We start from the raw sequence: 24,982 nt of genomic DNA on the forward strand, positions 1-24,982 counted from the left end.
ATTAGAAAAAAAGGTATCTACTACTCTAGAGCGTTTCTCATTCGAAGAATATGCTGTCAATCAATCCTCCCAGTACTGCCTTCTCACTCTTAACCCTTCCTACCGCTGTACAGCCTGGTATTTGTCAGAGTCTGCTTTCATCACAGAACTGTCAAAGGGACCAAATGAAAAATATAGAACATCTATCTAAGAAAGTTACCTTTTGTAAATATGCAACGCAAGGATTCATTAAGAGAGTTCCTTTTGGCTGTTTCTACAAAGTTCGTAGCTGCAAGGTACATCACTTTATTATGAGGCTAAGCTTTGATCAGCTACCTATCTTTGAATGGCATGGAGTAGCATACTATACCATAAGAAACTTTGCCAATTTTGTAATGAGAATGTTGAATCCGCACAGCACTTGCTAACCTTGTGCCTGATATTAAGTGAAATATATTTGAATGGGTATAGTGATATGGTTGAGGAGCTGAACAACATACATATCGATCAATTTTGGTCACAACCCTATTCGGTGTCCAGTGCTAAAGACGCCTGGGAAATAGCCGCCAGGGAGTGACATTTCCCGAAAAATTCACCCTTATTAAAATCAAACACTTTCCCCTTAATATTCTACGATTGTAATTTATGGGTTAATGGTATAATTATCCATAAACCTAAATAAATCATGCTTTATCTTTATCCATTGGGAGGACCTACTTTTTTTGAGACAGGGAAAGAATACTGGTACAGTGGTGGATATACATTCTTGTCCTTCTAAAAGACCACTAAGGACTATTGTGTGAGACAAATGGATATGGACCAGATGTTTTCTGGGGTGGGTTGCACGGTCTGGAATGTAGGGAAAGGTTCTGGTCATATTAATCTGCTACCTCTAGTCGCCCTAGGCCTTGCCCCGCATTTTGCCTTTTTGGTCTGTGCCCTCACCAGATTTGTGTTTTCTCATTAGTGATAATCCCTGTCCCCGCGGTAACAGTAAGCAATCATTAAGGTTTCTGTCAGTCCTGCGAGACATCAGAACCACAAAGTATTGAGACTAGTCTTAACACAATAACTATACATTGGGCCTCATTACACGGTAGGCGGTAAGGGTTAACGGTCACCGGTAATGGTACCGGTGACCGTTAACCCTTACCGCCTTACTACGAGGTCCCTTAGCGGGTTGGTACTTTAACGCCTGCTTTCAGCAGGCGTTAAAAACCAACCCGCTAAGGGACCTTGGTGCTAATTACGGCACCGCAAATTTGCGGTACCGTAATTAGAACCTTCCCCATTCCCATAGAGCCCTATGGAGCAAAAATGGGAAAGGGGAAGGCCAATGGTGGAAGGGGGAATTACTGCCCCGCCAACCTTGGAATAGGGTGGTAATTCCCCTTTCCACCAAGGCGGTGCCGGTGTTTTACCAGCATGGACCAAGGTGCTATTAGCACCTTGGTCCACCGCCTACCGTGTAATGAGGCCCATTATTAGTATTATGGTATTTATTGAGCATAGACCTAGCTTCGAGAAGCCACAGAACGCTTTACAGAGGTATACAACGGTTTATAGTGATTAATTCGAATTACATTATGTCGAAAGACATGAGGTGGAAAAAAAAGTAGAAAAAAAATAATTTGGCATGTCTTTTATTTATTCATTTATTTTTTTTATCCCTTTTTTTTTTTACTTACCGAACCGCAAAAAAACATAAATACAAAAAGAAAACATTCTTTTTTTCGACATTGTCTTTCGACATAATGTTTTCTACTTTTTAACTGCACACCGTATAAAACAGTACAGATGCATAACACGCACTTTTCAGAGGCAACAACCAAACAGATATACAGCGGAGGGAAGGATACAGAGAGACACAGAGGAGGGGTACAGCTATACCGGGTAGTGGGGATGAGAGGGGTGGGCGGCGTCTAGCAAGTCAGGTAGTGCGAGGGGCGACGTGATGGCCTAAGTGTTGAGGAGGAGAGACTCCTTGAAGAGGTGGGTCTTGAGTTCTTTTCTGAATTGTACAAGTGGGGGGGGGGCAAGTCTGATGCTGAGGGGGAGGAGGTTCCATAGTCTTGGGGTGTAGGGAGCAAAGGCTTATTTTCTGCCCCTTTCTGTTTTGGAGCAGTGGATTTCAAGTCTGCACATGTCCTGGCTTCTGGTGGTGCTAAATCCACTGTAGATGCTGAGTTTCTCCGCGAGGTAGCTGGGTGACTTGAGGGCGACTTCCTTATAGATGATGCAGCAAGACTTGAAGGTGATTTGTGCATGCAGTGACAGCTTGTGAAGGTCGATGAGGGTGGGGGTGAAGTGCTCATAACTATGTAGACCCATGATAAGGTGAGCGGCCGCATGTAGGACACTTCTCAGGGACACAAGGGAGGATGACAGGAGGCCTCTGAGGAGTGTATTGCCCCCAGCCAGGTGGGATAGGACCAGTGCTTGAACAATGGATCTAAAGCTGTCTGGAGGGAGAAGGGCTTGACCTTCCGCAGGAGGGAAAACTGATACCAAGCTGTCTGTGTTTTCTTAGCTATGTGCGTCTTGAAGTAGAGGTGTTTGTTGATGTGGAACCTGAGGGATTTGGCGCAGGAGGTGAGCTTGGGAGTCAAGCCCTCAGAGTTCATGGTTGATAGCCAGGTCTGTATGTCAGGTTTTTGGTGTTGTTGGTGAGGAGTAGGAATTTGTTCTTGGAGGGCTTGAGCTTCAAATACTTACTGGACATCCAAGACTGGATCAGTGAAAGGCAGGTTTTGAGCCTATGGATGTCCTTGATGGAGTCGATCTTGAGGTATAGCTGTGTGTCAGCATATTGATGGATGTGGATGTTGTGCGTGGCTATGAGGACTCACAGCGGCTCCATGTATAGATTGAAGATCACTGAGGAGAGGATGGAACCCTGCCGGACTCAACAGGTGACGGGTAGCATTGGCGATCTACAAGCAATAAATTAATGAAGGTCTCTTCATTCAAGAAGCTTCAACAAATCTTGGCCGGAGGCCATAAATGTACCTGTTGAGGCCATACCACAGTAGAAACCTCTACACCTGCTGGGCCAAAATAACTGATTAGAAAGACTCTCTCTGTCAGCAAAATGTCCTAAACGGACAGGAACCTCTCAGGGGCCTGGGTTGTCAACCCTAAAGATGTGTCATTAGCTTGTGAAGCCATAAAATTGTCTAGTGAACCAAGAAACTCTGAACTAAAAGATCATTTGAAATTATTTTTCTGATTATTTGTAGTGTTGTGTCCAAAACAATTGCAATATTTTACTTAGGTGTATCTGCTAATAAAGTACTAGTATCCAGTATCTTAGTAGAATCTTTCACTTGGAAAAACATCAGCTTGAATTCCTAAGGCAGCCTATTTAAAGAGATCCCACAGCGTGTGAAAGTACCTGGTGAGAATGAAAATGGGTTTGGCAGCCGAAGGTTCAGGCTGTCTAAAGTAACAATGTTCTAACCCAAAGAATCACTTTTTGTAGCCTTGCTGTCAGGTGGGAAGATCAGAAATGCATTAGATTTAGACCTAGCAGTGGAGGATTAAACTACCAGGATCTGCAGAGTAGGATAATAGTCAAAAAGATCTATGTCTTCTGGCGAGCTTTTTATAGACTGGAAGAGTGGAAGCCCGGAGTGCATGAACTGGCTCCTGTAAAGACTATGGGCCTGATCACAAGTTGGGTTGTATCCCGGCTGGGATACCGGCCAACTTTATTTGCGTTAGCGCCCACCTGTCCAGCGGTATTACCGCCGGATCACGGCTTGTGCGCTAACTGTTAGTCCCCATTCCCCATTGGGTCCAATGGACCCAAAAGGGAATTATTGGTGCAATTACCATGTGGTAATACCGCCAGTGGCAATTGCACCAAAAATGGGAATTTCTCTGGCATGTTTACCCCAGCTCTGAGCTGGGGGTAAACAGAACCGACTCGAGATTTGGCGGACCTTTAAATGTGTCAGTAACACAGTTACCGCCGCATTTAAGGGCTACTGCTCAACTCGATCAGGCCTTATGGACAGACATGACAGAGGGTGGGACAAACAATCTAAGTCAATCAGCTGCTTTCTTGACCACCATTTTATATGAGACCGACATCTGACGTCTGCCTCTTTCACAAGGCATAATCCACTCAAATAAAAACGATTAAAAAAGCGGCATAGAGATTCCTGGTGTAATGTCTGTGGCAAACAGAGAAAAGCAGCTGATATATGGGGGCATATCTGGATCAGAGTATATGTAACAGCTACAAAACCAGTTCTACCAGCATCCAGGATGCTGTGACAGACCCCATCCTGGAGTCACACAGGTGACCCATGATGTCCATTTAAAGATGTTCAGGATCCTGTATGCAACTGGAGCTATTTGAAAGATTAAGAATATATGGGAGAAATGTATTCATTAAAGAGGTTAAAGTTGGAAAATGTTTCCATATTCATGGTACTGTCATGAGCAAGGATGGATATGTAAGAAAGTAGTGCGTTAAATCAAGTTAACCGAGCCCTGAACTCTAAAATGTGTATTCAGCACCATAAAATGGATGCTTCGCGACTCCTTATTTAGATTAAGGGTAAACGTGTTTTAATCACAAAGACCTGGAGCCAAAGGAAAGGGCACTTATGCACCCTAATAACTGTGTCTCTGGTAAGCAATAGGACCTAAAACTGTATGCAGAGGTCGAACAGCCTCCTTTAAGAAGTCCATAGTAGCATGTCAAATATGTCCCACAACAATGGTGTATTTGTATTTATTGAATTTTATATAGCGCTTTTAACCAAAGCGCTTTACAGAGAAGAATATGCATTACATAAAATAAGCAATGTGAGACCATTTTGGAATCATGTGTTAGGGAGAAATCTCTGTAAAGGCTAATTTGCCAAACCTAGTGAGTCCCCCAGCAGCTTTGCTGGATTTTTGGGGTTTATTTTTTACTCCTGCTAAGATTGAGACTCTTTTTCTCCCACTCTTAGACATGATTTGAGATATCCTTTGACTTTTAAATGTGTTTTATGGGCTATGGGGTCTTTTACTCCATAGGGCTTCATGTGTTTTTGGTTAGTGTGTCACACAGCACCCTCAGTGCAGTAACACAGGGGTGCCATAGTGACCCCCAAACATAGACTCCATACCCTGGGACTGACTACTGTCTCCCAGGGCATGTAAAGTCACCATTGGCTTTACTAGTCTTAAATTGTGAACAGAACCAGTACAAACCATCATATTGTGGAAATACTGGTAGGGGTAATTCGATTGCCCCTGGGTCTGTTTTTCAAGGGGGCACTGTCCAGTCCCCCCCCTTGTCGAGTTTCTGGCTGGTGGCAGTGGATACCACGCAAAATATTCCACCGGAATATTTCCTACGGGATTTTCCCATTCATTTTAAACGCACCACTTTTTGGTGCAATGTTAAAGATACCGCCCGGTTATTTATTTAATATTTATTCCCGGGTTGGGTCTTTTTGCCAGGACTCGGTTTTAAAATGGCGTTTGTGTTCGCCTCTGAAACTCTAACCCAAGTCGAGCCCTTTGTTCCACTTTTTGGCGGCCTTCTCCACAGAAGCCCTCCAAATGGTGCCACTCTGTCTGGGGTCAACAGGATGTGTGGGAGGGGGATTAGGCACCCTGGACTGAGTTGCCTCGGCAACTCAAGTCGCACTCTTGTGTGATTGGCCCAGTGGTGAGCCGCCCGGCACTTAGCATGTTTGAGTGACAGCTAGGCTGATGAATGGGGGTTTTGCTGCATAAAAGCAGGGCTTTGGGGACTGGAACTTTAGAAGTCGCCACAGGACCTAAAGAATCCGAAGAGGGGAGAAGCTGAGCCATCTACAACGACGACACCACCGGTGGAGCCCTGCTGTACGAAACTCACCACTTTCCCGACGACAGAGGAGATCTTCTTCCAGGAGAGTCTTCTTCCCCGTGAGCTGGTCGGACCAACCAGTTCGCCTTTTTCGCCTTCCTGGATCGTCTCGTGGTTGAATCGCCTGTGCCAAGCACCCCGGTGGCCGGATAGCCACGCTTCACCACTACCACGAATAAAAGGGTAGTACCTTTTAACAGGGAAACTCCACGGCTGGTTTCTTCCCTGGCAGTGCAACGACCTCCAGTTTTCCTCCACATCGAGATCTTCTCTTCCCCTGGAAGAAGCCCCGACTTGCACCCGCTGCCAGGAACAACTTCCCCCCTCTAGAGCTTTCTCACCATTTCAGGTACTGTGTCCTGCCTGGTCTCCCTTGCAACAGACTGTCCAAGGTGTCCCGTAAATCCTTGACTATCTTGGTGTGACCTCGGACCTGTTAACATTACCTTTCTGAGTTGATCCAACCTCTTTTTGACTTTCCTGCAAAGACTTTGAGTGCATTTCCACTGTGTGATCTTGGGCACATTCCACCTTGCTCTCTCCAAGAGTGGGCCTGGCCTATGAACTTTTTGCTCTACAGTAGACCCTGCCTTTCTTGACTTGCTGTGGTTTCTTAAAGTGTTGGTACTGTGTGTTTTTCCTATACTGCCTTTTCTCTCCCTTTTTAAACAAATTTTTGGAGTGCCATCTACGGTTACGCGCTCACCTCTGTTTTGCTAAATAAGTGGTGTCTTAACCTAGACTTGTCAAATAATTAACTAGGGAGGTGTATATATTTATAGTGACTGTGTTTGAACTTGCTTGACATATTAGTGCCAGTGTATTTTTACAAGTGTGTTTTTAAATAAATAATTATATTCTTTTATACCAAAGCTCTGGCCAGTGTTTGCTTGTCCTACTGTATTTTTAACCCTATTGTGTATACTCTACATACTGCCTAACTCTTCTTGAGAGAAGTCTGACTGCTCAGCCACAGCTACCAGGTAAATCTGGGTGGTGCAGACTGCTACTAATTGGGTTTACTGCTAACTCCTGTAGACTTAAACTTTTTGCAGTGCTCCCTAAGAGAACTGCACAGGTTTCTGCCTAACATCATGTAGCAAAGAACAATATGCAGAACAATTTACAAGGAAACAGTCAGTAATACAAACTCGCGCAGTGTGGGATGGTGTTCAGAATCAGCCGTAAAAGTCAGGCAGGTGATTGAACTAGGTGCATTTTTAAAGATGAGTGGAAGGAGGAGTGGGAAGTAATGGAGCCGAGAGAGGGAGAAGGTTTCAGTGAAGAGGATCAAGAAGTTCAAAGGATCAGAAACGGGATTGCGCACAGGGGGCGCGCGTTATAGTCAGTAGGAAGTGATCTGCAAAGAGGAGTGAACGAGAGGGAGAATGAAAGGTAAGGAGGGATGCTCGATAAGAGGGGGCAAGTTCGTAGAGAGATTTGAAGACAAGACAGAGGAAGTAGTACTTGAGTTGAGAGTGAAAGGAGGATGAAGGATGTGAAAGACAGAAAAAGCCGAGAGTCGTCAGCATAAAAGCGGTGAGATACTCCAAAGGAAGAGATGATAGGAGTAAGAAGGGAGGTGTACAAGGATGAGAGAAAAGGGCTGAGTATGGAGCCTTGGGGGACGCCGTGGGCAGGAGGGAAGGAAGGGGAGGTGCAGCCGCCCCAAGAAACGGCAAAGGTGCGGTTATATAGATAGGAAGTGAACTAGGCAAGGACAGAACCACTGAAGGCAAAGGAGGAGAGTTAAGAAGTAAAAAGTGATCTGCTGTGTCAAAGGCGGCAGATAGGTATAGAAGAATAAGGACAGAAGAGTGTTTGGAGTAGCGGGCTGTGAGGAGGGAGTTAAGGACAGAGGTAACAGCAGTTTCAGTGGAGTGATGGGGCGGAACCCTGATTGAGTAGGAGGGAGAACAGATAGATTAGAGACATGAGCTGAGAGTTGGGAGTAAACAAGACGTTCAAGGAGCTTGGATAGGAAGGGTAAGAGGGAAATGGGGTGGAGGTTTGATACCGGCAGGGGGTTTGCTGTGGGTTTTTTCAGGATACGAGTGATGATTGCGTGCTTGAAGGCAGATGGAAAGGTGGAAAGGTGGAGGTAGCGAGACAGGTGTTGAAAAAGGAGGTAAGGAAAGGTACCAGGAGCGGGTAGATTTTAGGAATGAGAGAGGTGGGAAGAGGATCGTCAGGGGCAGCGGTAGGGTGGGTTTTGGACTGGAGAAGGGAGTCTTCAGAGTCTGAGACAGGAGTGAAGTTAGAAACGGTCGTAGATGGGGTTGGGGAAGATGGAGAGGGGGGAACATATGAGGGGGATTGTAGAATATCCTGACGTAGAGTTTGTACCTTAGAGGAGAAGAAGTTAGCAAGATCAGTGGCTGATAGAGGTGAAGCAATAGAAGGGTCAGGAGTGGGAGGAGAGAGAAGGCGAGTCAGGGTTTGAAAGATATGACGAGGGTGAGTAGATTGAGTGTGGAGAAGGTATGAAAAGTATGTATGTTTGGCAGATTTAATGCAGTTGTCATAGAGAGTGTGGTAGGAGAAGTAAGTAGCCTGGTTGGCTGGAGAGCGGTGCTTGTGCCAGCCTCTTTCAAGGATGCGGAGGAGGAGGCGGCGGCGCATAGATGAGAGATGAGGAGAGAGCCAGGGTTGGGTGGGTTTGCGGGTGGGGTGGAAGGAGGTGAGTGGGTAGAGTTGGTCAAGACTGGATGTGAGGGATGAGGAAAGAGTGGAAGTAGCCTCATTCGTGGAGAGAGTGGAAAAATGAGTGAGAGGGCGAGGGAGTTGGTGCAGGTGTCGTAGAAAAGTGAAGAATTAAAGTTGCGCAGGTCGCGTCGGGAGCAGGAGGTGGAGGGAGGGGGGAATGTGAGGGGGCATAGGGGGTACGAGACAGAGAGTAAAGAATGATCCAACAAATAGCTAGGGAGGTAGGATACAGCAGAAGCAGTGAAAGAAGAAACAAAGAATAGATCAAGAGTGGAGCCGAAAGTGTGAGTGGATGGAGTAGGAAGAGGGGCAAGTAGGTAAGAGTAAAGTATTGAGTGGAAGGGGGAAGTTAGGTGAGTGGTGGAGAGATGGAGGTTAAAGTCACCAAGCATGATCAGTGGTGTGGGACTAGGTGAGATGTGACCTAGGAGGTGGTCAATGTCTTCATAGAAAGACCCTAGGGGGCCAGGTGGGCGATAGGTAATGAGAAAGGATATAGCGTGTGGTGAGGTGAAGATTTTGTACATGTACTCGAAGGAGGGAAAGTCTGGTAGAGGTACTGGACAGGGAACAGATAGGTACTTTGGATGATATAGTAGTCCAATGCCGCCGCCACGTCCGGTGGTGCGGGGAACGTGGGCGAATGAAGACAAGGTGTAAGTAAGTGATGCTGGAACTGTAGTATTGTGGGGAGGGATCCATGTTTTAGTAACACAGAGGAAGTGACGATTTAGACGTAGGAATAGGTCCAAAACAGCAGTGGTCTTGTTGCATAGAGACTTGCGTTCCATAAGGCAAGGCCAATGATGTTGGAAGTGTCAACAAGTTGGAGATAGATAAGGTTGTAGTGACGAGTTGGAAGGGTGAGGCGGTGGACTGTCTGGGGGTAGGGGGGTGAAGGACTGTTGAGTGTGGAGATGGTCATGGTGTTTAAGCACAGTACCTTGAGGGAAGGTAAGGCGGTGGGCAGTTTATTGTGGAGGAAAACGGAAGGAGCAGGTAGGTGGGACGCTGCATGCCTGAGAGCCCTTTGGCGGAGCTGCCGTGGACAGCAGCAGACAGCTATGTCACACTTAGCCTATCTTTGCCGCGGCTTCGCCTGGAGGCGGATCTTACAAGCCGCGGTGAGTGGGATGACAGCGAGGCTGGTGGGCATGGCCTCGCTGTACATAATGTATCCCACACCCATCTCGTTGCAATGGCCAATTCACTGCGTTTGTTTGGAGCATTTTGTTACTGCTTGCAAATGTTAAAAAATACATATGATATGTTTGACGACTTCAAATACTAACAAGCATTGTGATATTGTATCTGTTATTGCCAAACTGAGCCTACCTACCAACTACTTTGCTATAAATGTAAAACTACTTATACGACTCAGTGATCACAAAAATAGAAAATTATAAGGCAAATTAAGGTAATCAGGGAAGACCACTAGGACAGGAGCCACATTCCTATGTTCACTTCTAATAAAGCTGCAACAGTAAGAAACACACATCTACAATCATTTGAAGCACAGGAGTAAGTTGGTCACTATAGGAGGACAGTAAAACCTACGTTATAAAGTTTTCTGCGTGCACTGCTGATTCCACAACATTCAACGGAGGTGGCCTTGCAGCTTCAGTTTGCAGTTGCTTTATTTCCCGCTCTAGATTTTTCAGCTGTTGATGTATTGTTTCATTCATGTGCATTCCTTCAAACTACCAAACAGAAAAAAGATGAATACACAATAAATAGTTGTATGTCGAATGCTAAACAAAAGGGTCTGTTAGGTTTTTAATACATGAGCAAAAACTGTATTAAGCCCTTCTCAAAAAATGAAAACCTTGCAGGGTTGCTGTGATACCCCTATTGCCAAGCAGGTAAGTCAGTTTGAAAAAGTACATGGTGGGTACTGTAGGAGTTCGAAGCTCTTTCATACCTTCTCCAAACACATAAGATATTTTTTAAATGCCTCCTGACCAGAGGCTGAGCCAGGAGGTAAGGACTCTAATTATTCACATGCACAGCCTTCAGCAACAATACACTCATGATTGTAAGTTACCAGTTTGAATGGTGGAACCTAGCTACGGTGGGAATAAGCTCTAAGCTTGCATACGTTTTTAAAAGGAAATGTGCATGGTAATCTTAGCATGGAAATCGTACCAGAGGTAACTGAACACAGGGCTGCGGCTACAGCAACTTACCAGAATAGTACCTCCAGAAAAGATGCAAATAGATCTAGCGATAAGTAAAGACTGTTCAGTTATTGTTTAAAGACGGGTGAATGGAAATGGGCGGTGAGAGAAAATGTCCTGTGAGAGTAATGGACAGTGGAAAGGAATTTAGGGTAATGACAAATACAGAAGGTCAAGAGGGGTTGGAAGCCTAATGGTATGTTCCCAAATAAAGATCGAGGTTGATCAAAGAAAATACAAATTTGAATGGAATAGATTCATGGCAACGTGTAATGTAGCAAAACAAACTAATTTGGCACTCCAAACTCCACTTGTGCCATTAACGTAAGAAACCACTAGCAAGATTATTTAAGCTACATATTTATAAAGAGGTGAAAGATGCTACTTCAACTCTGGTGGATAGCTTTAATTTAACCTAATTACTGATCTATGCAAGATCGTTGTGTCTGGTGTGTAACGGAGACCTCTAAGGCGGGCCATGCAAACGGCGCAGTTGCGTGGTGTGAAACCCAGTAGCATAAACACACATGTGCCTAAAGAAGAAACACAAAATGAAAGTGCACCAGACCCATTGCATAGAAGGAACAAGTTACTTACCTGCAACTCTTGTTCTCCAGCATGAGTCTTGCCTGAATTCACATTTTCATGAATATTCCCCGTCGTCAGGCTGGGAATCCTCTGCAAAAAGAAAGAAGTTTAGCTTTAAACTGCTCGTCTACACTATAGCCTATCAGGGTCCTTTGGGTCATACTGCCCCCAGCCAATGACACTCGTCCTACTAAGCTACACCTCTGGTGGCCATCTTCAGATTTGGTAGCACACTTAAATTGGCAGAATGAACCAAGAAGAGCCAGAGAGGGGAAGGAGGGTGTGCATGTGAATCCAAGCAAGACCCATGCTAGAGAACAAGAGTTACATGTAGGTAACTTGTTCCTTCCCTAGCATGTGGTCTTGCATGGATTCACATGCTCATGAATACGATTATACAGCAGTAGATATACCCAACCAAGGGAGGTGGAAAGGCTCACAGAAGCAATACACTTACCCCTGGAACAGACTCACCTCAAACAAACTGTTGCGTAGCACCGCTTAGCCGACTCAGGACTCTGCCCTGGAATCTGTCGACACAGTAGAATCTCGTGAAGGTGTAGGCAGACCTCCACATAGCAGCCCTGTAGATGTCGAGCATGGGAACACCACAGAGAAACGCTGCCATCGCTGTAATGGCTCTGGTGGAGTGGACTCTCGGCCGGCCAGGAAGCGGTCTGTTGGCCAGCCAATGGCAATGCATGATACAGCTGGCTGAAGAGCCACCTGGAGATGGAATCCTTAGACAGGGCCTTCTCGTGTCCCACAGGTCCAAAATTGACAAACAGCAGAGACTTCTTCCGAAAGTATTTAGTGCGTGCCACACAGAACAGCAAATGCAATGCCCTATCAGCAGGCGAGATGAAAGGCTGATGGACCCTTCGGCATGAAGGAAGGATGAGTTTGCAGACCGCTTTACTGGCGTGGAAGGATAAATATGGAGGCTAACAGGAGAGGGCCTGTATCTCCCCGACCTGCCTGGCCTAGGTGATTGCCACTAGGAATGCAGCCTTCCACGACAGAAACCTCAAAGGGCATGATGCATTGGTTTAAACGAAGGCCCCAAGAGCTTAGACAGTACCACATTAAGTTCCCAAGCCGGGGCAAGTGCTTTCACCAGCGGAAACGTCCTGAAGAGACCCTTGAGGAACTCCTTAACGAGCCTGTGCGACCGGGGGGGGGGGGGAGATTGCCAGGAGTCTGCATGTATCGGGATGTGGCGGCCAGGTGGACCTTGATAGACGCATGGACAAGACCAGCCTTGGCCAGTAAGAGCAGGGACGGGACGAGCTATGGGGCAGAAACGTGGTGCAGCGACATTTACTGCGCCCAGCACCACACTGTGAAACGCTTCCATTTGTGCCTGTAGCAAGTCAACATAGAGAGCCCTGTCAAGGATCTTCTTGCATTCCAAAGGCAGCAAATGTCCAAAATCTAAGGCTGCAGGAGCCAGGCCATGAGGCGCAGCATTGACGGTGCAATGAGGATCATTTTGCAGTGGAAACATTTGAGTGTGTTGATCACGCAGGGTTAGAGGGAAGGCATAAAGGAAGAGACCCTCCCAGGGAAACCAGAAGGCGTCCTCTAGGCTATCTGTTGGCAAACCTCTGACACTTGAAGTTGGCAGCTGTCACAAAGAGGTAGATTTTTATTTATTTATTTATTTGTTACACGACCAGACCCTCGGGTATCACGGCGTGGTTACAAGACAACTTAGGAATTGGTCATACATTGTTACAGAGTACAAAATCAAGCACAGATGGCGAGCTAGTACAACAGGACAAACAATATTTACAGTTTACAGTTTTCATTGGCGTGTTACACTTGCGCGGCAGCATGTCCCATAGTGCTAATATTGGTTAAATAACCAGGTTTTTAGCAGCTTCTTGTAACCAGGGAAGGAAGATTCTTTTTTGATATTAATAGGGATGGTGTTCCAGTGTTTAGGGGCTAGAAAAGGGACACTGCTGCCACCCGCTCTAGTAGTTTTGTAACGAGGGGGTGCCAGTAGGAGGTTCTCATTGGATCTTAGTGATCTAGTGTATTCTTTTAGGTGTAGAGTGTTGTTAAGGTAAGTTGGCCCTTTTTTGGTAAGGCATTTGTGTGCAGTGCATAGTGTTTTAAAAATAATTCTTGCTTTGATGGGAAGCCAGTGAGCGTCCTTCCTTGTCTTAGAAATGTGGTCCGATTTTTTTATTCCTAAGGCAGCTCTTAGGACTTTATTTTGCAGTAGTTGCATGTTGGAGAGGTTGGTATTGGATGTGCCTAGTAGTAATGCATTGCAGTAATCCAATTTCGATAATACTAGGGCCCTGGCCAAGGTAAGGCAGTTTGCTGGGTCAGAAATTGTCGACGGAGAGCAATACGTTTAGAGGTGTAGGCCGTGGAAGAGGCCAGCGCGTTAATATGTTTAGTCATAGTGAGACTGGCGTCGAGGTAGACTCCTAATGTTTTCACTTGCTTCAGCGCTGGAATAAAGGTGCCATCGATATTGATAGCTGAGTAGTCTGGGTGGAGAGCCGCTATTTTAGCTGGGGACGATGAGAACGTCTTCTCATCATTGAGGCAGAGGCTATTTAGTGCCATCCAGTTTTGGATGATGACATATTTTGTTGATGGTCGCGGTATCCTGGTTATAGTTACCTGTGAGTGGTAGGAGGATCTGGGTGTCATCCGCAAAATTGGTGTAAATGACACCCATGTCGTCTAATGCCGAGAAAAGGAGTTTGGTGTAAGCGTTGTACAGAGTGGGGGAGAGACATGATCCTTGGGGCACTCCTATGGGACCTGGGATGGGGTTGGCCGCTTCTTTACCTATGGACACTCTGGAAGTGCGATCGGTTAAGAATGATTTCACCCATGCAGTGGCTTCACTGGAGAAGTTGAGGTGCATAGTTTATCATGGTCCACCAGATCAAATTCTGCAGAGCGGTCCAACAGCAGGAGGATGCAGAGTTTCCCTGAATCTCTAATGGCATCCATCTGGATTTTGAGGTCCAAAAGTGCTGTTTCTGTACTGTGGTTCGGCCTAAAGCCTGATTGTCTGGTGCCAAGGAGCTGATGCGATTCCAGGTGAGTTTGGATTTGATTGTAAGCTAGTTTGTCAATGATTTTGAGTAGGAATGAGACCGTGGTCATGGGGCGATAATTAGTCGGAATAGTGGGGTCTAGATTCGTTTTTTTTAGAAGCGGGGTAAACCAGGCTTCTTTGATGCAGGCTGGAACTGTTAGAATTGAAGGAGGAGTTGACACATTCGGTAATGGTGGGGGTCAAGGTGGAGGTACATGCTTTGACTAATTTGGCTGGGACGGTGTCTCCTTTGCAATTAGAGGCTTTTAATTTGGAGATGGTGTCAAATATAAGTTCTTGGGTGACAGGTGTGAAATGGAATAAGGGATTAGGGTTATCGCAGGTGGTGGGGGTGGGGGATTTTTATCTGCTAGTAGTAGTCTTTTGGTAATTATTTTGTTCTGGAGCACAGCAATTTTGGAGGCAAGTGCATCTTGTATGGTAGTACACCATTCTTTACTGGAGTTGGTGGGCGTTTCAGCTGGTAAGGGGTTTTCTAGTTCTCTAAGGGTAGAGAACAGTTCTTTAGAGTCTGATGCTGCATTACTGATGTGGGCGTTGTAGGAATTAGCTTTGTGGGAGATGATGGCTGTTTTGTAGGTTTTGTTGGCATCCTTGAAAGCTTTGGCCGAGTCAGGGGTGGGGTGTTTACTGTGGGCCTGTTCAAGAGAACGTTTCTTCCTTCTTAGGGCGACTAGTTCTTCGTTAAACCAGAGGTTGGTTTTGTTATTGACATGTCACGTTTTAGTTGTGATAGGAGCTACTACATCGATAGCAATGGAGGGGCATTTGTGGTAGTACTCGGCAATGGCAGTGGGATCGTTACTGAAGATTGAGTGAGTTTCTAGTGTTTTGTTGAGAGTGGGGTCAAAATTCTCTACAGTGAGCTTCCTGGGGTTTCTACTTTCAATGGTGTCCATTATTTTGGCCTTAGGAGGGCAGGGATCATCACTCGTGAGAGTGAATTTTACGCAGAAATGGTCTGTCCAGCTAAGTGGAGTAATTGGGCCTATAGTGATTTTGGTGTTGAGGGTGAGGATCCAATCAAGGGTTCTGCCCTTGATGTGAGTGGGAGCATTAACAAGTTGGCTGAAGTTCATGTCTTTGAGTGCAAGGTGAAGGGTGGCTGCTTTAAGGTCTTGGTCATCGTTGAATCCAAGATTCAAGTCCCCAATGATGATGCATTTAGTGTTAGGTTTTAAGATGGGCGCAAGTAGTATTGGGAAGTCTGTTTCTGGGTGGCTATTAGTGCTAGGAGTTCTGTAATTACCACAATATTGATTGTGTTATTTTCATTCATGGCGAGTTTGGCGAACAGTAATTCATATCCTGCGATTATTTCGATAGAGCTTGATCTAATTTGGATGGTATTTTTTGCTATGATGGCGACATGGTTCTGTCGGTTCTGAGAATGGTGTAGTCTGATGGGATAGCCAGTGCTAGCAATGGTCCTGAAGCTTGGTGTAGCCAGGTTTCTGCGATTACTAGTAGGTCCAAGTTTTGTTCAATGATTAGGTCATGTATTTCAATAGCGTGGGCTCCTAAGGATCGGGCATTAATGAGGACATTTTTAAGGCTGATGGGAAGTTTGGGGTACTTTATGGGAGCATGCTTGGTTATTTGAACGGCAGGAGCATTAGGAATTCTTTTGGTGTTTGTTGCTGTAGGTGGCGCTAACTTTTTATTTTTCCAGTAGTCCACGGGTTTGGGTGATCTGGAGGGCAAGGTAGTGGGAGTAGTGCTGTGGCAGAGTACTTTAGTATGTGCTCTTAGGCAGGGCGTCCTATAGTTCCCTAAAATGGGATATGTTTTGGCGTTGGCTGTGTGTTTAGGGAGTGACAACAGGTCATCTGTGTGAGTTGATGGAGAAGGCTCTTCCTCACCTATTGTGTTACAGGCATTGAAGCTAAGAGTATGGCTAGGAATGGGAGGGAATGGAGGAGTGAGTGGGAGGAATGGAGTTGGACATGGGATTGGGTAATGTCTCGGGCAAGCCAATCTTGTGAGACCGTTTCTAAGAGTAAGGAAGTTATTGCCTGTGCAGGGTGTGTCGACTTGGACAAGGCAGAATAGGAACATGATGAGCAATATCCAGCCTATCATAGCTGTATCCGGTATAGTATGGTGAGGAGGGACTAAGTTAGCTTGTTCAACCACAATTGGGCAGCGGGGTTGGCAGTGGGCTAGATCAAGCATAAGATGGGCAGAGGGCTAGTTGAGGCACAGTATGGGCATAGAACTAGTACAGTCTAAAACAGGCACATGGTAGGCATAGAGCTAGTCAGGCACAAAAAAGGGCATGGAGCTAGTCCAGGCTAGTAGAGGCAGGGTCACATGGTAGGCATAGGGCTAGTCAGGCACAAAAATGGGCATAGAGCTAGTACAGTCTAAAACAGGCACTGAGGAAGACCCCACTTCCTGAAGAGGTGCGACAGTTGCGCTTGCTGAAGCTCCCATTCGTGACGTGAATGGTGATTTTCACGCCTGTCAGGTGAAACATGATGAGAAACCTGTGTTGAAGAATGGCCCAGTGTCATAGAGACTGGGATTCCAGGGAGAGAGCCAGGGAAGCGCGTCTCGCCCGGCTTCCTGATCTAAAACATGGTGGTGGTGTTGTCCGTGAAGACAAACACCACCTTTCCCTGGACCCGAGGCTGGAAAAACTTGGGGGCCCATAAGACCGCTCACCGCTCCAGGATGTTTATGTGCAACTCCTTTTCTCCCGGGAGCTAGAGGCCTCTGGCACGAGAATGTCCTTTGCGAGTTCCCCAACCCTACAGAGAGGCGTCGGCCGGGACTGTAGCCTGGTATGGAGGTATCTGAAAGGGGGCCTCTGAGTGAGGTGTGGACGAACTGACCACCATTGCAGGGCTTGACGGAATGCCCGATTGCGGGCGAACTTGTCCGTCCATGTGCCAGTGACTTGCTGCCAGCTGGCATCCAGAAATTCCTGCAGTGGCCTTATTTGAAGCCTGCAAAAGGGCATCAGATGGATTAAGGAAGACATCCCTAGCAGAGATTTGATGGACCGGGCTGTTGCAATGGACATTGTCGAGAGCCATTATACTTCTTCCAGGATGGCCTTCAACCTCTGTTCCGAGGGAGACGCCAGACACAAGACTGCGTGGAGTCGGGCACCCAGGAAAAGCAAGTTCTGAGATGGCACTACGCAGGACTTCGGATAGTTGCTCAAGAATCCTAGCGAAGTGAGATGCTGAATGGTCATGGTCTCTGCTGTGTGCTGGGTTTGGGGTGCAGATCTGCTGCCACCGGAGCCAAGAGCCTTGAACTTGTAATGTCACCCCTGGAGGACAAAATGCAGGAACCTCCAGTGTTTGCGATGAAAGGGGATGTGGAAGTACACGTCCTTGAAGTCGAGAGTTGCCAGAAAATCCCCTTCCTCCAGTTGGTCGAGCATGTGCTGCGACGTGACCATCCTGAACTTTTGGGATTTGAGGTACTTTTTGACGTGTCGCAGACCCAGGATTGTTTGCCACCCTCCTGACTTCTTCCTTACAGAAAGAATCTGAAGTACACTAAGTAGCCCAGGAGGTGCTGATGAATTGTTCTATTGCCCCTTTGCGTTGCATGGCCTGAACCTCCTGTAGCAGCAGGGCCATGTGTGGCACTTGTTGCGCAACAGGTGGAATACAAGGGCACTTGTCTTGAAATTCTAAAGTGTGCCCCTGCCGAAGAACGTCCACCATCCATTTGTCTATGGAGATATTTGTCACTGATTGACAATTTCTGACAGTCTGCCTCGCACTGGGGTGCAGAAGTACGACGCACGTCCTGGGCCGGTACAGGCCTGCATCGGCATCTGCATCCTGGAAGGGGGGCGACAACGACACCGAGTGCCACTGCCGTAGGCCTTGGAGCGATCTCTATAGGCCTCCTGGGTGGTGGAGTGAGAGGGCTGACGATAGGTGGTGGTGGAACCCTTGGAAGATCTGGAGACCCTCCCCTACAGGGAACAAAATGACTTTCTTCTCTGCTGTAGGGTCCCTAGACAGTGCCCAGTGTCTGTGTCGGTCTTGATGGCCTGGAGACTGACCGATGGCTTTACCAAACAGATTGTCTCAATCGAACGGCAGGTCGATGACCTTGGTCTGCACATCTGTGTGGAAATTTGTGGCCTTTAGCCAACCTTGGTGTTGGAGAGCCACATCTTTCCGCATCAAGTGGAAGCTGGAGTCCGCTATGTAGAGAGCGACAGTGATGGCGTGGTCAGAAGTTACTTCTCCTTTCTGGACTAGAGCCAAGGGTTCTGCCTTCTTGTCATCAGGGAGGAAGTCAAGGAAGGACCCAGGTTGTACCATAGTTCCCTGTCGTACCTGGGCAGGATGGCGAGGGTGTTGGCAGCCTTGATGGTGGAGGCTGCTGTGGTGACAATACGCTTCCCTGCAACTTTCTTGGTCCGGAGGCACCATGGACGATGAAGATGGGTATGAGGACCTCTTCCTGGTGGCGGCTGATACCACCGAGTCTGGTGAAGGCTGAAACCTGAGGCATATGTGGGCAGAATCTGGAACCCAGTATTTCTTCTCCAACCGGTCAGGCTTAGCAGGTGTGGTATTTGAGGGGAGATTGTGAGGCATGCACTTTATTCCTGTGGATCTAACATGAGTTGTGAATTTATATGTAGTTTTATCATGTATTTTGTGCTAAAATTCATGTTTTTTGGTATGTGATTAATAAAATATGCTATTTTTATATCTTACTTGACCTGGCCTATCCCCTCCTTGGTCCAAATAATTGAAGTCGAATTTATCTCTTTTTGATTAATGTAGCTAGTTGTTCCGTGTGACCCACCCATTCCGCTCTGCTTACTTGGGTCTCCATTGCAGTGGCTATCCATGCAGAAAGACTGAAATCATAGGGTTCTGCAATGGTTCCTTACCTTACAACCTTATACCTTTCAGACATTGCATCAGTCTGCTTCATTCCAACTGGTGGAGGATTACATGTTTAGGGCGGTCGATCTGCCCGAACGTCTAGACCCTTAGGTGGGGGTTTGTAACCATCGCACAGCAGAACCACATCCATGTGTCAAAGGGGGATGACAGCAGACCAAAACACACCAGTGAACATTCCTGTGCCAAACACCATGCCCCAATGAACCTGGCCTCCTGAACAAGGGGGGACCCAGAAAGAGTCGGCATGCCAACAGACCCCAAAGAAACCCCTGATACACACCAGCGACTTCCTAGCGGATGTGATCCTACACAGCGGACAGATGCGGGATGTCGCGCCGGGGAAGGAAGAGACCGTCGGTGTGGGTGAAGCACTTCTCAAACCTATATGGTCCATTGGATACCCCAGTGACTCCGAGTATAGACAAAGGTAGGGGGGGTCCTAAATTTCAATTTACAGTCTGTGAAAGAAGCTATCAAGAACGCCTCAGTATCCAGGGCATCTGGGCCAAATGGGCTCACAAATCAGATCTTTAAATCTGACGTCATCTTGTGGTTCAATGTTCTATACAATCTTTTGCAGGAGATAATTATCTCAAGTATCCTGCCAGAGTCGTGGAGGGAAGCAGTCGTGGGAAATATCTACAGATACCAATGAATTATACCCTGATAGCCCTTCTTGACGCCGACAGTAAAATATTTGCGGGGCTGGTTCTTAAAGATCTGGAACGCTGTGTCAAAAACCATGGAAGCTTGCCGAAAAATCTAATCTGCTTCCGTACGGTGCTGTCTACCACACGGAATGGCCGGCCTGATAATAAGTACAACATTGAGTAAATCCTTCCAGAAGGGATGTCCCAGTTTCTCGGGGGCCTGGGTCAATTTGTCCCAGGCCTTTGACAACGTAGAGCACGACTCTGGCAGAAACTGAGACAACAGGGAATCCCCGAATCACTGCTAGCCATAATACTTGAACTCCATAGGCAGTCCTTTTTGAGGATAAGGTTGGATGCCAGAGGAAATCTATCAACTCGCATTTGGATCCATAAGGGAGTAACACAGGTTTGCATGGTTGTACCCAGTCTCATCAATCTGTATATGGCTGACCTTGCTGCAAGCATGCAGGGGTGTGGCCTTTCGAGCCCCATAGTGGGCTCGGAGAGGTTGAACTGGGTAGCATACGCAGACGACATCGTGATGCTAGACTACAACCCCTGTAGAGCTGCAGCGGTTGCTAGATGCTCTGGGAGAGTATTCCAAGGCTAATAACCTCAGAATAAATCCTGCTAAATCAAAAATAGTTATCTTCAAACGTCCATTGAAAAAAGAACCCAACTATAGCTCGAGGCTGTCTGACTAGATAGTACCAATTGGCAAGGAGGTGCTCTATTTAGGATTTTATGTTTGCTCCTTTCCTTCCCAGTCCTATGTAGATGGTATCATGGAGGGCAAGCTGATCCAACTGGGGAGTCAAATGAAGAAATTTAACTCAAGCTTTTGCAAGTTTTCATTAGTACCCATGATCAAATTCTACTCTAGTAAAGTGATTCCTTTCCTAGTTTATGGAGTGTATGTTAACCTGCCAATAAAAACAATTAACTGGGAAAGGTTAGATGGGTTATTATGGAAAAACGTTCTCTCCCGCCTACAATCCCTCCTGATATCATCTGTAAGGTACGAACTCAGGCTCCTATCTGTCAGTTCATATATTGAGTGGAGTATATTGTCTCTTTACAGATTAATTTGGGTGCTACAACCAAACGCACTTTACGAAGATGTGAAAATAGAACTTGCTAACAATAATAACCTCTATCGGACTCATCTGTCGCAATATGCTCTCGATACCTTGAGCGCTAGTGAATGCGACGCAAATGTTCTTACCAATAATCTAATGTACGTATAAAAGCAATTAAAGAGAAAAATGATTGGATTCAAACTATCCAGGACATGAGATCTAAAAGGTTGTCACAGTCACTCTCAATGCACGATAAGCTGCAGGGATTGTTACCTGGTTACCTATGGCGCTTTCCAGGTTCTAGATGTCGAACAGACTTCTTGAGATTTCAGCTCAACATACTACCCACAAGGGAGAGCATACGGGTCTTTATAGCTACAACTTGTGCCAACGCTGCAAATATTCACGTGTAGAGACAGTGACACATGTTTTGATAAACTGGGTAGACACTCACGCTGAGAGGGTGAAAAAGTTCACGAGATTTGTTGATGAGGATTGGTGGCTCGACACACAATAATTTTGGGACCAACTGTGCTCAGGCCAAGAAAGCCTCTTGATCCGGGAAAGTAATAATATTTCCTCGCCAATTTGGCCCTTCTGAAATGAAGTGATTGCCTGAAGTGTATTGTCTTTTCCTTTAATCTGTACCATTTTGTATATGTTTACTTGTTTTTTGTTTATCATATATGCATTTTAACGTTAACATTTTCTTACATTTTGTAAAAAATCGAATTTATTTTACTATAACACAACAACAAGAAAATACAAAAAAAAGAGATGGTCCTAGTCCACGGAACCACCGGGGGTGGGGTGGAGGGACCCACGGAGCCGGAATGAGAGAAAGGCTCAGAGATGTCAGCCATGGGGAGAGAACAGAATACTAGGGGGAGGGGCTTACAATTGAGGACTAGGCAGTGCTCATCCTCCTGATTGGATGGCAGGCAGAAGAAGGGCATAAAGGAAGTCAGTGGCGATACATTGTATCTGTCATATTCTGCTTTCTGTTGGATACTTTCTGACCAGAGAACGACGAGAGATATTGCTGGGCCTATTAAAGGCCGTTCCAGAGCCCGACGAGAACGGATGAGAGCTCTGTATTACCAGCAGACTTTTCAAATTCACTCCACCCTGAGAGGGAAACATTAGTTTGGACTTTTTCTTTGAAGCAAACAAACATTTGATATATATCCTGAAAATAAAGGAATCTATTTTACTGCACCCCGACTCACGACCCTCCTTCTACACCAGCAAATACTAACTGGTCAAGTACCAAGCTGCTAAGCTCAGCGATATCAGGGACGGGTAGAACACTGTTAGGGAGAATTCTCAGAAATGTGCTAATTCCCTTCTACCTTAGAGTCCCCCAGCACTTTTGCTGTACTTTAGGACTTTAACCTGGAGAGAGTGAGACTTTTTTCCCACTCTCTCATGTATTTTTCTGTGATTTGTGTTTCTTTTGGTTTTGGAGTCTGACAACCTCCATAGGCATCATCATTTTACATTGCGACACACAGCACCTTCACTGCAGTGGCATAGGGAAGTCTTCCAGATTTCCCCAAGGTTTAAATACCTTTTTCTGGGATAAACTACTGTTTCCAAGAGCAGTGAAGTGAAATTGACTTTACTTACATTTGTAACTTTCTAGAGCCAGCACCCACTATCTTACCATTGGGTGCTGGAGGGGTTACTTAGTATCCCCTTTGTCTAGTTTCCCATGTAACATTTTTATGTTACCCTTTCTACAATTAATGGCTGGTTGCAGTGGTTTACTTTTTACTATCATTGTGTGTTTTTACCGCGGGCTGCCTTTGCAGCTGCACTAAGGCACCCATGAGTGCCCATTTTGTCAAAATGGCCCGGTCTTCTTTTTTTCGCCATGTCTTGCTGGAAAGGTCCATCTTGAGATTTACTCTGCGTGCCAAATCAGATTTGGTCCCTTTGTTGATTTTCTCTTTGGCGAGATTCACTGGTGAAGCCCGCCTCTGGCTCCAGAGTGTCTGGCAGGGGTAGGAAGTGAGGGAGGTGCCCGAAACTCCCTGTGCTTAATCCCCTTGGTTGCAGGAATGCACCCAGGTGATTGGCTGGCTGGCTGTCCTTGGAGGACAGCCACCCTGTTGTGCAATTGACAGCTAGGCTGCAAATTAATAGGAGAAACCTCCATAAAAGGCAAGGCTTTTTGTTTGGAAGGCAGAGTCAACCACTGATTAAGGAATCCGAAGAAGAACTTGGAAAAGATGCCTGCTGCAACTCCTGGACCGTTGGTTTGCCCGGTGAAGCCCTGCTACTGTGCTGAAGCTCCGAATTTGCCTCGACTAGAGAAGCCCTGCAAGGACGACTTCTCCCCTTGGGTTGGTGGGACCAATCAACCCCAAAGTTCCTCTTGAGCAGGCTGTACTTCCATTGCTGCTGCTGGTACCGAAGTGCCATGAAAGGAACACCAGATTGAGTACATCGCTTTTAAGTTGGACCCGAGCTCCAGGAAGATCCTCCGGACTCCCAGGAAGCAGGACTGACCAAGCATGCCCCCCCCCAACAGAGTGCTGGACCCCAGATGTGAGGAAAGTCCATAGTGGTAGCCGAGAACCGCAGTGGTGCTATTTGCTGAGATGCGAGAAGTTGAAACCGCGAAGTGCCGCTGAATTGAAGTTTGCCCTTTGCTGCCGCCGACCTTCCGATTGTCGTGCAGGAGACCCCAGAGGTCCTCCCTCTTGACCCCACGACTGAGGCCCAGGAACAACAGGATCTGTAGAGCTACACAGGAACAGAAGCCAGTCTGAACCATTTTTTCTAACCAAAGGTACTGTAAATCTAAGGAGACTTACCTCTTGTTGTGCAGCCTTACTTGTTCTCAGTTGAGACTTGTCTTGGCTGCTTTTGCAGAGTTGCTTGCAGCTTTGCCCCTCACAAGCCTCACAGCTTGTGGCCCTATATTGATTCTACTTTTTCTACAAAGACTTCTAAAACATTGTGAAATACTTTTTACTTAACTGCAAGAAGTGCTTCAGCTCCCCTAGACTTTTGTTCAATTAACATTGACTGGCCTGGATCCCTGAAAGACTCTTCTCACCTCTGACTTTGTGCTTTACCTTTCCTCCAGGAAAGGGTTAATTTACATTGCATTGGAGGGTTAAAAAGTACTTATCTGCTTCAGAATATTTGTTTAACCTTTGTCTTATTCTTAAACCCTTTTCTTTGACACACTACACAGTATTGCTCTAAATGTACCAGTGATATATTAATGTCCACAGTGTCTTGTTATTTAAGTCACCTCAGGGTGTAGGAAGAATCTGTGTGCCACCCCAAATGGGTATTTAGAGAAACTAAGTGTGTGTATTTTGAGGTGTATTTTTGTGTTACTCCGAAAAAGGCTTATTCAACTGACTGTTAAATAAATAATTGTTCAATTAAGAAACCTTGAGTGTAAGAGTTTATTTGACTACTTGTCACTGTAGATCTCTGTGTAAAAACCCTACTGCTCACATTGACCCTTCTTGAGATAAGCCGGTCTGCTCAGCCACACTACCAACCTGTGTAGTACAGACTTATACCAAAGGTTGGGATACCTACTGCCAGGAGGACAAGGTTGTTGTAGTCTCCCAAAGGGTACTGCATAGAGTCCTGTCTAACAAACACCTTCCTCTCTTGCTGCGACAGGAAATCCTGAGTCATGGGAAGTAGCCACGAGCCATGAGCACCGAGGAGTAGCAGGTCCGAGTACCACATTCAGGTCGGCCAGTTTGGTGCTATTATTATCAGACGGCAGTGAACTGATCTTCTGAATTTTAACAGAATCAGAGGAATTCAGGGAAATGCATAGCACACTTTGCTGTGCCAAGGGATTTGCAGAGAATCCCCTAAGGATTCTGAATCATGGGCCAGGAGTGCTGCCAACCGTGGACACTAGCGGTTTAGTGATGTTTCAAAAAGATCCACCGGAGGGGGACACCATGTTAGGAA

The 24,982-nt window shown here is 46.3% G+C and overlaps 1 protein-coding gene across 1 annotated transcript in view; it reads right to left on the minus strand.

Moving 5' to 3' along the window:
• Nucleotides 1-24,982, minus strand: part of EPG5 (ectopic P-granules 5 autophagy tethering factor) — a 2,517,217-nt gene that overhangs the window by 777,903 nt on the left and 1,714,332 nt on the right. The window contains exon 28 of the mRNA XM_069626898.1: nucleotides 10,100-10,242. Coding sequence (XP_069482999.1) covers nucleotides 10,100-10,242 — 143 coding nt within the window. The remainder of the gene's footprint in view (nucleotides 1-10,099; nucleotides 10,243-24,982) is intronic.

This window comes from Ambystoma mexicanum, chromosome 6p, assembly GCF_040938575.1.
Source record: "Ambystoma mexicanum isolate Mex_15411 chromosome 6p, UKY_AmexF1_1, whole genome shotgun sequence".
NCBI lineage: Eukaryota > Metazoa > Chordata > Amphibia > Caudata > Ambystomatidae > Ambystoma > Ambystoma mexicanum.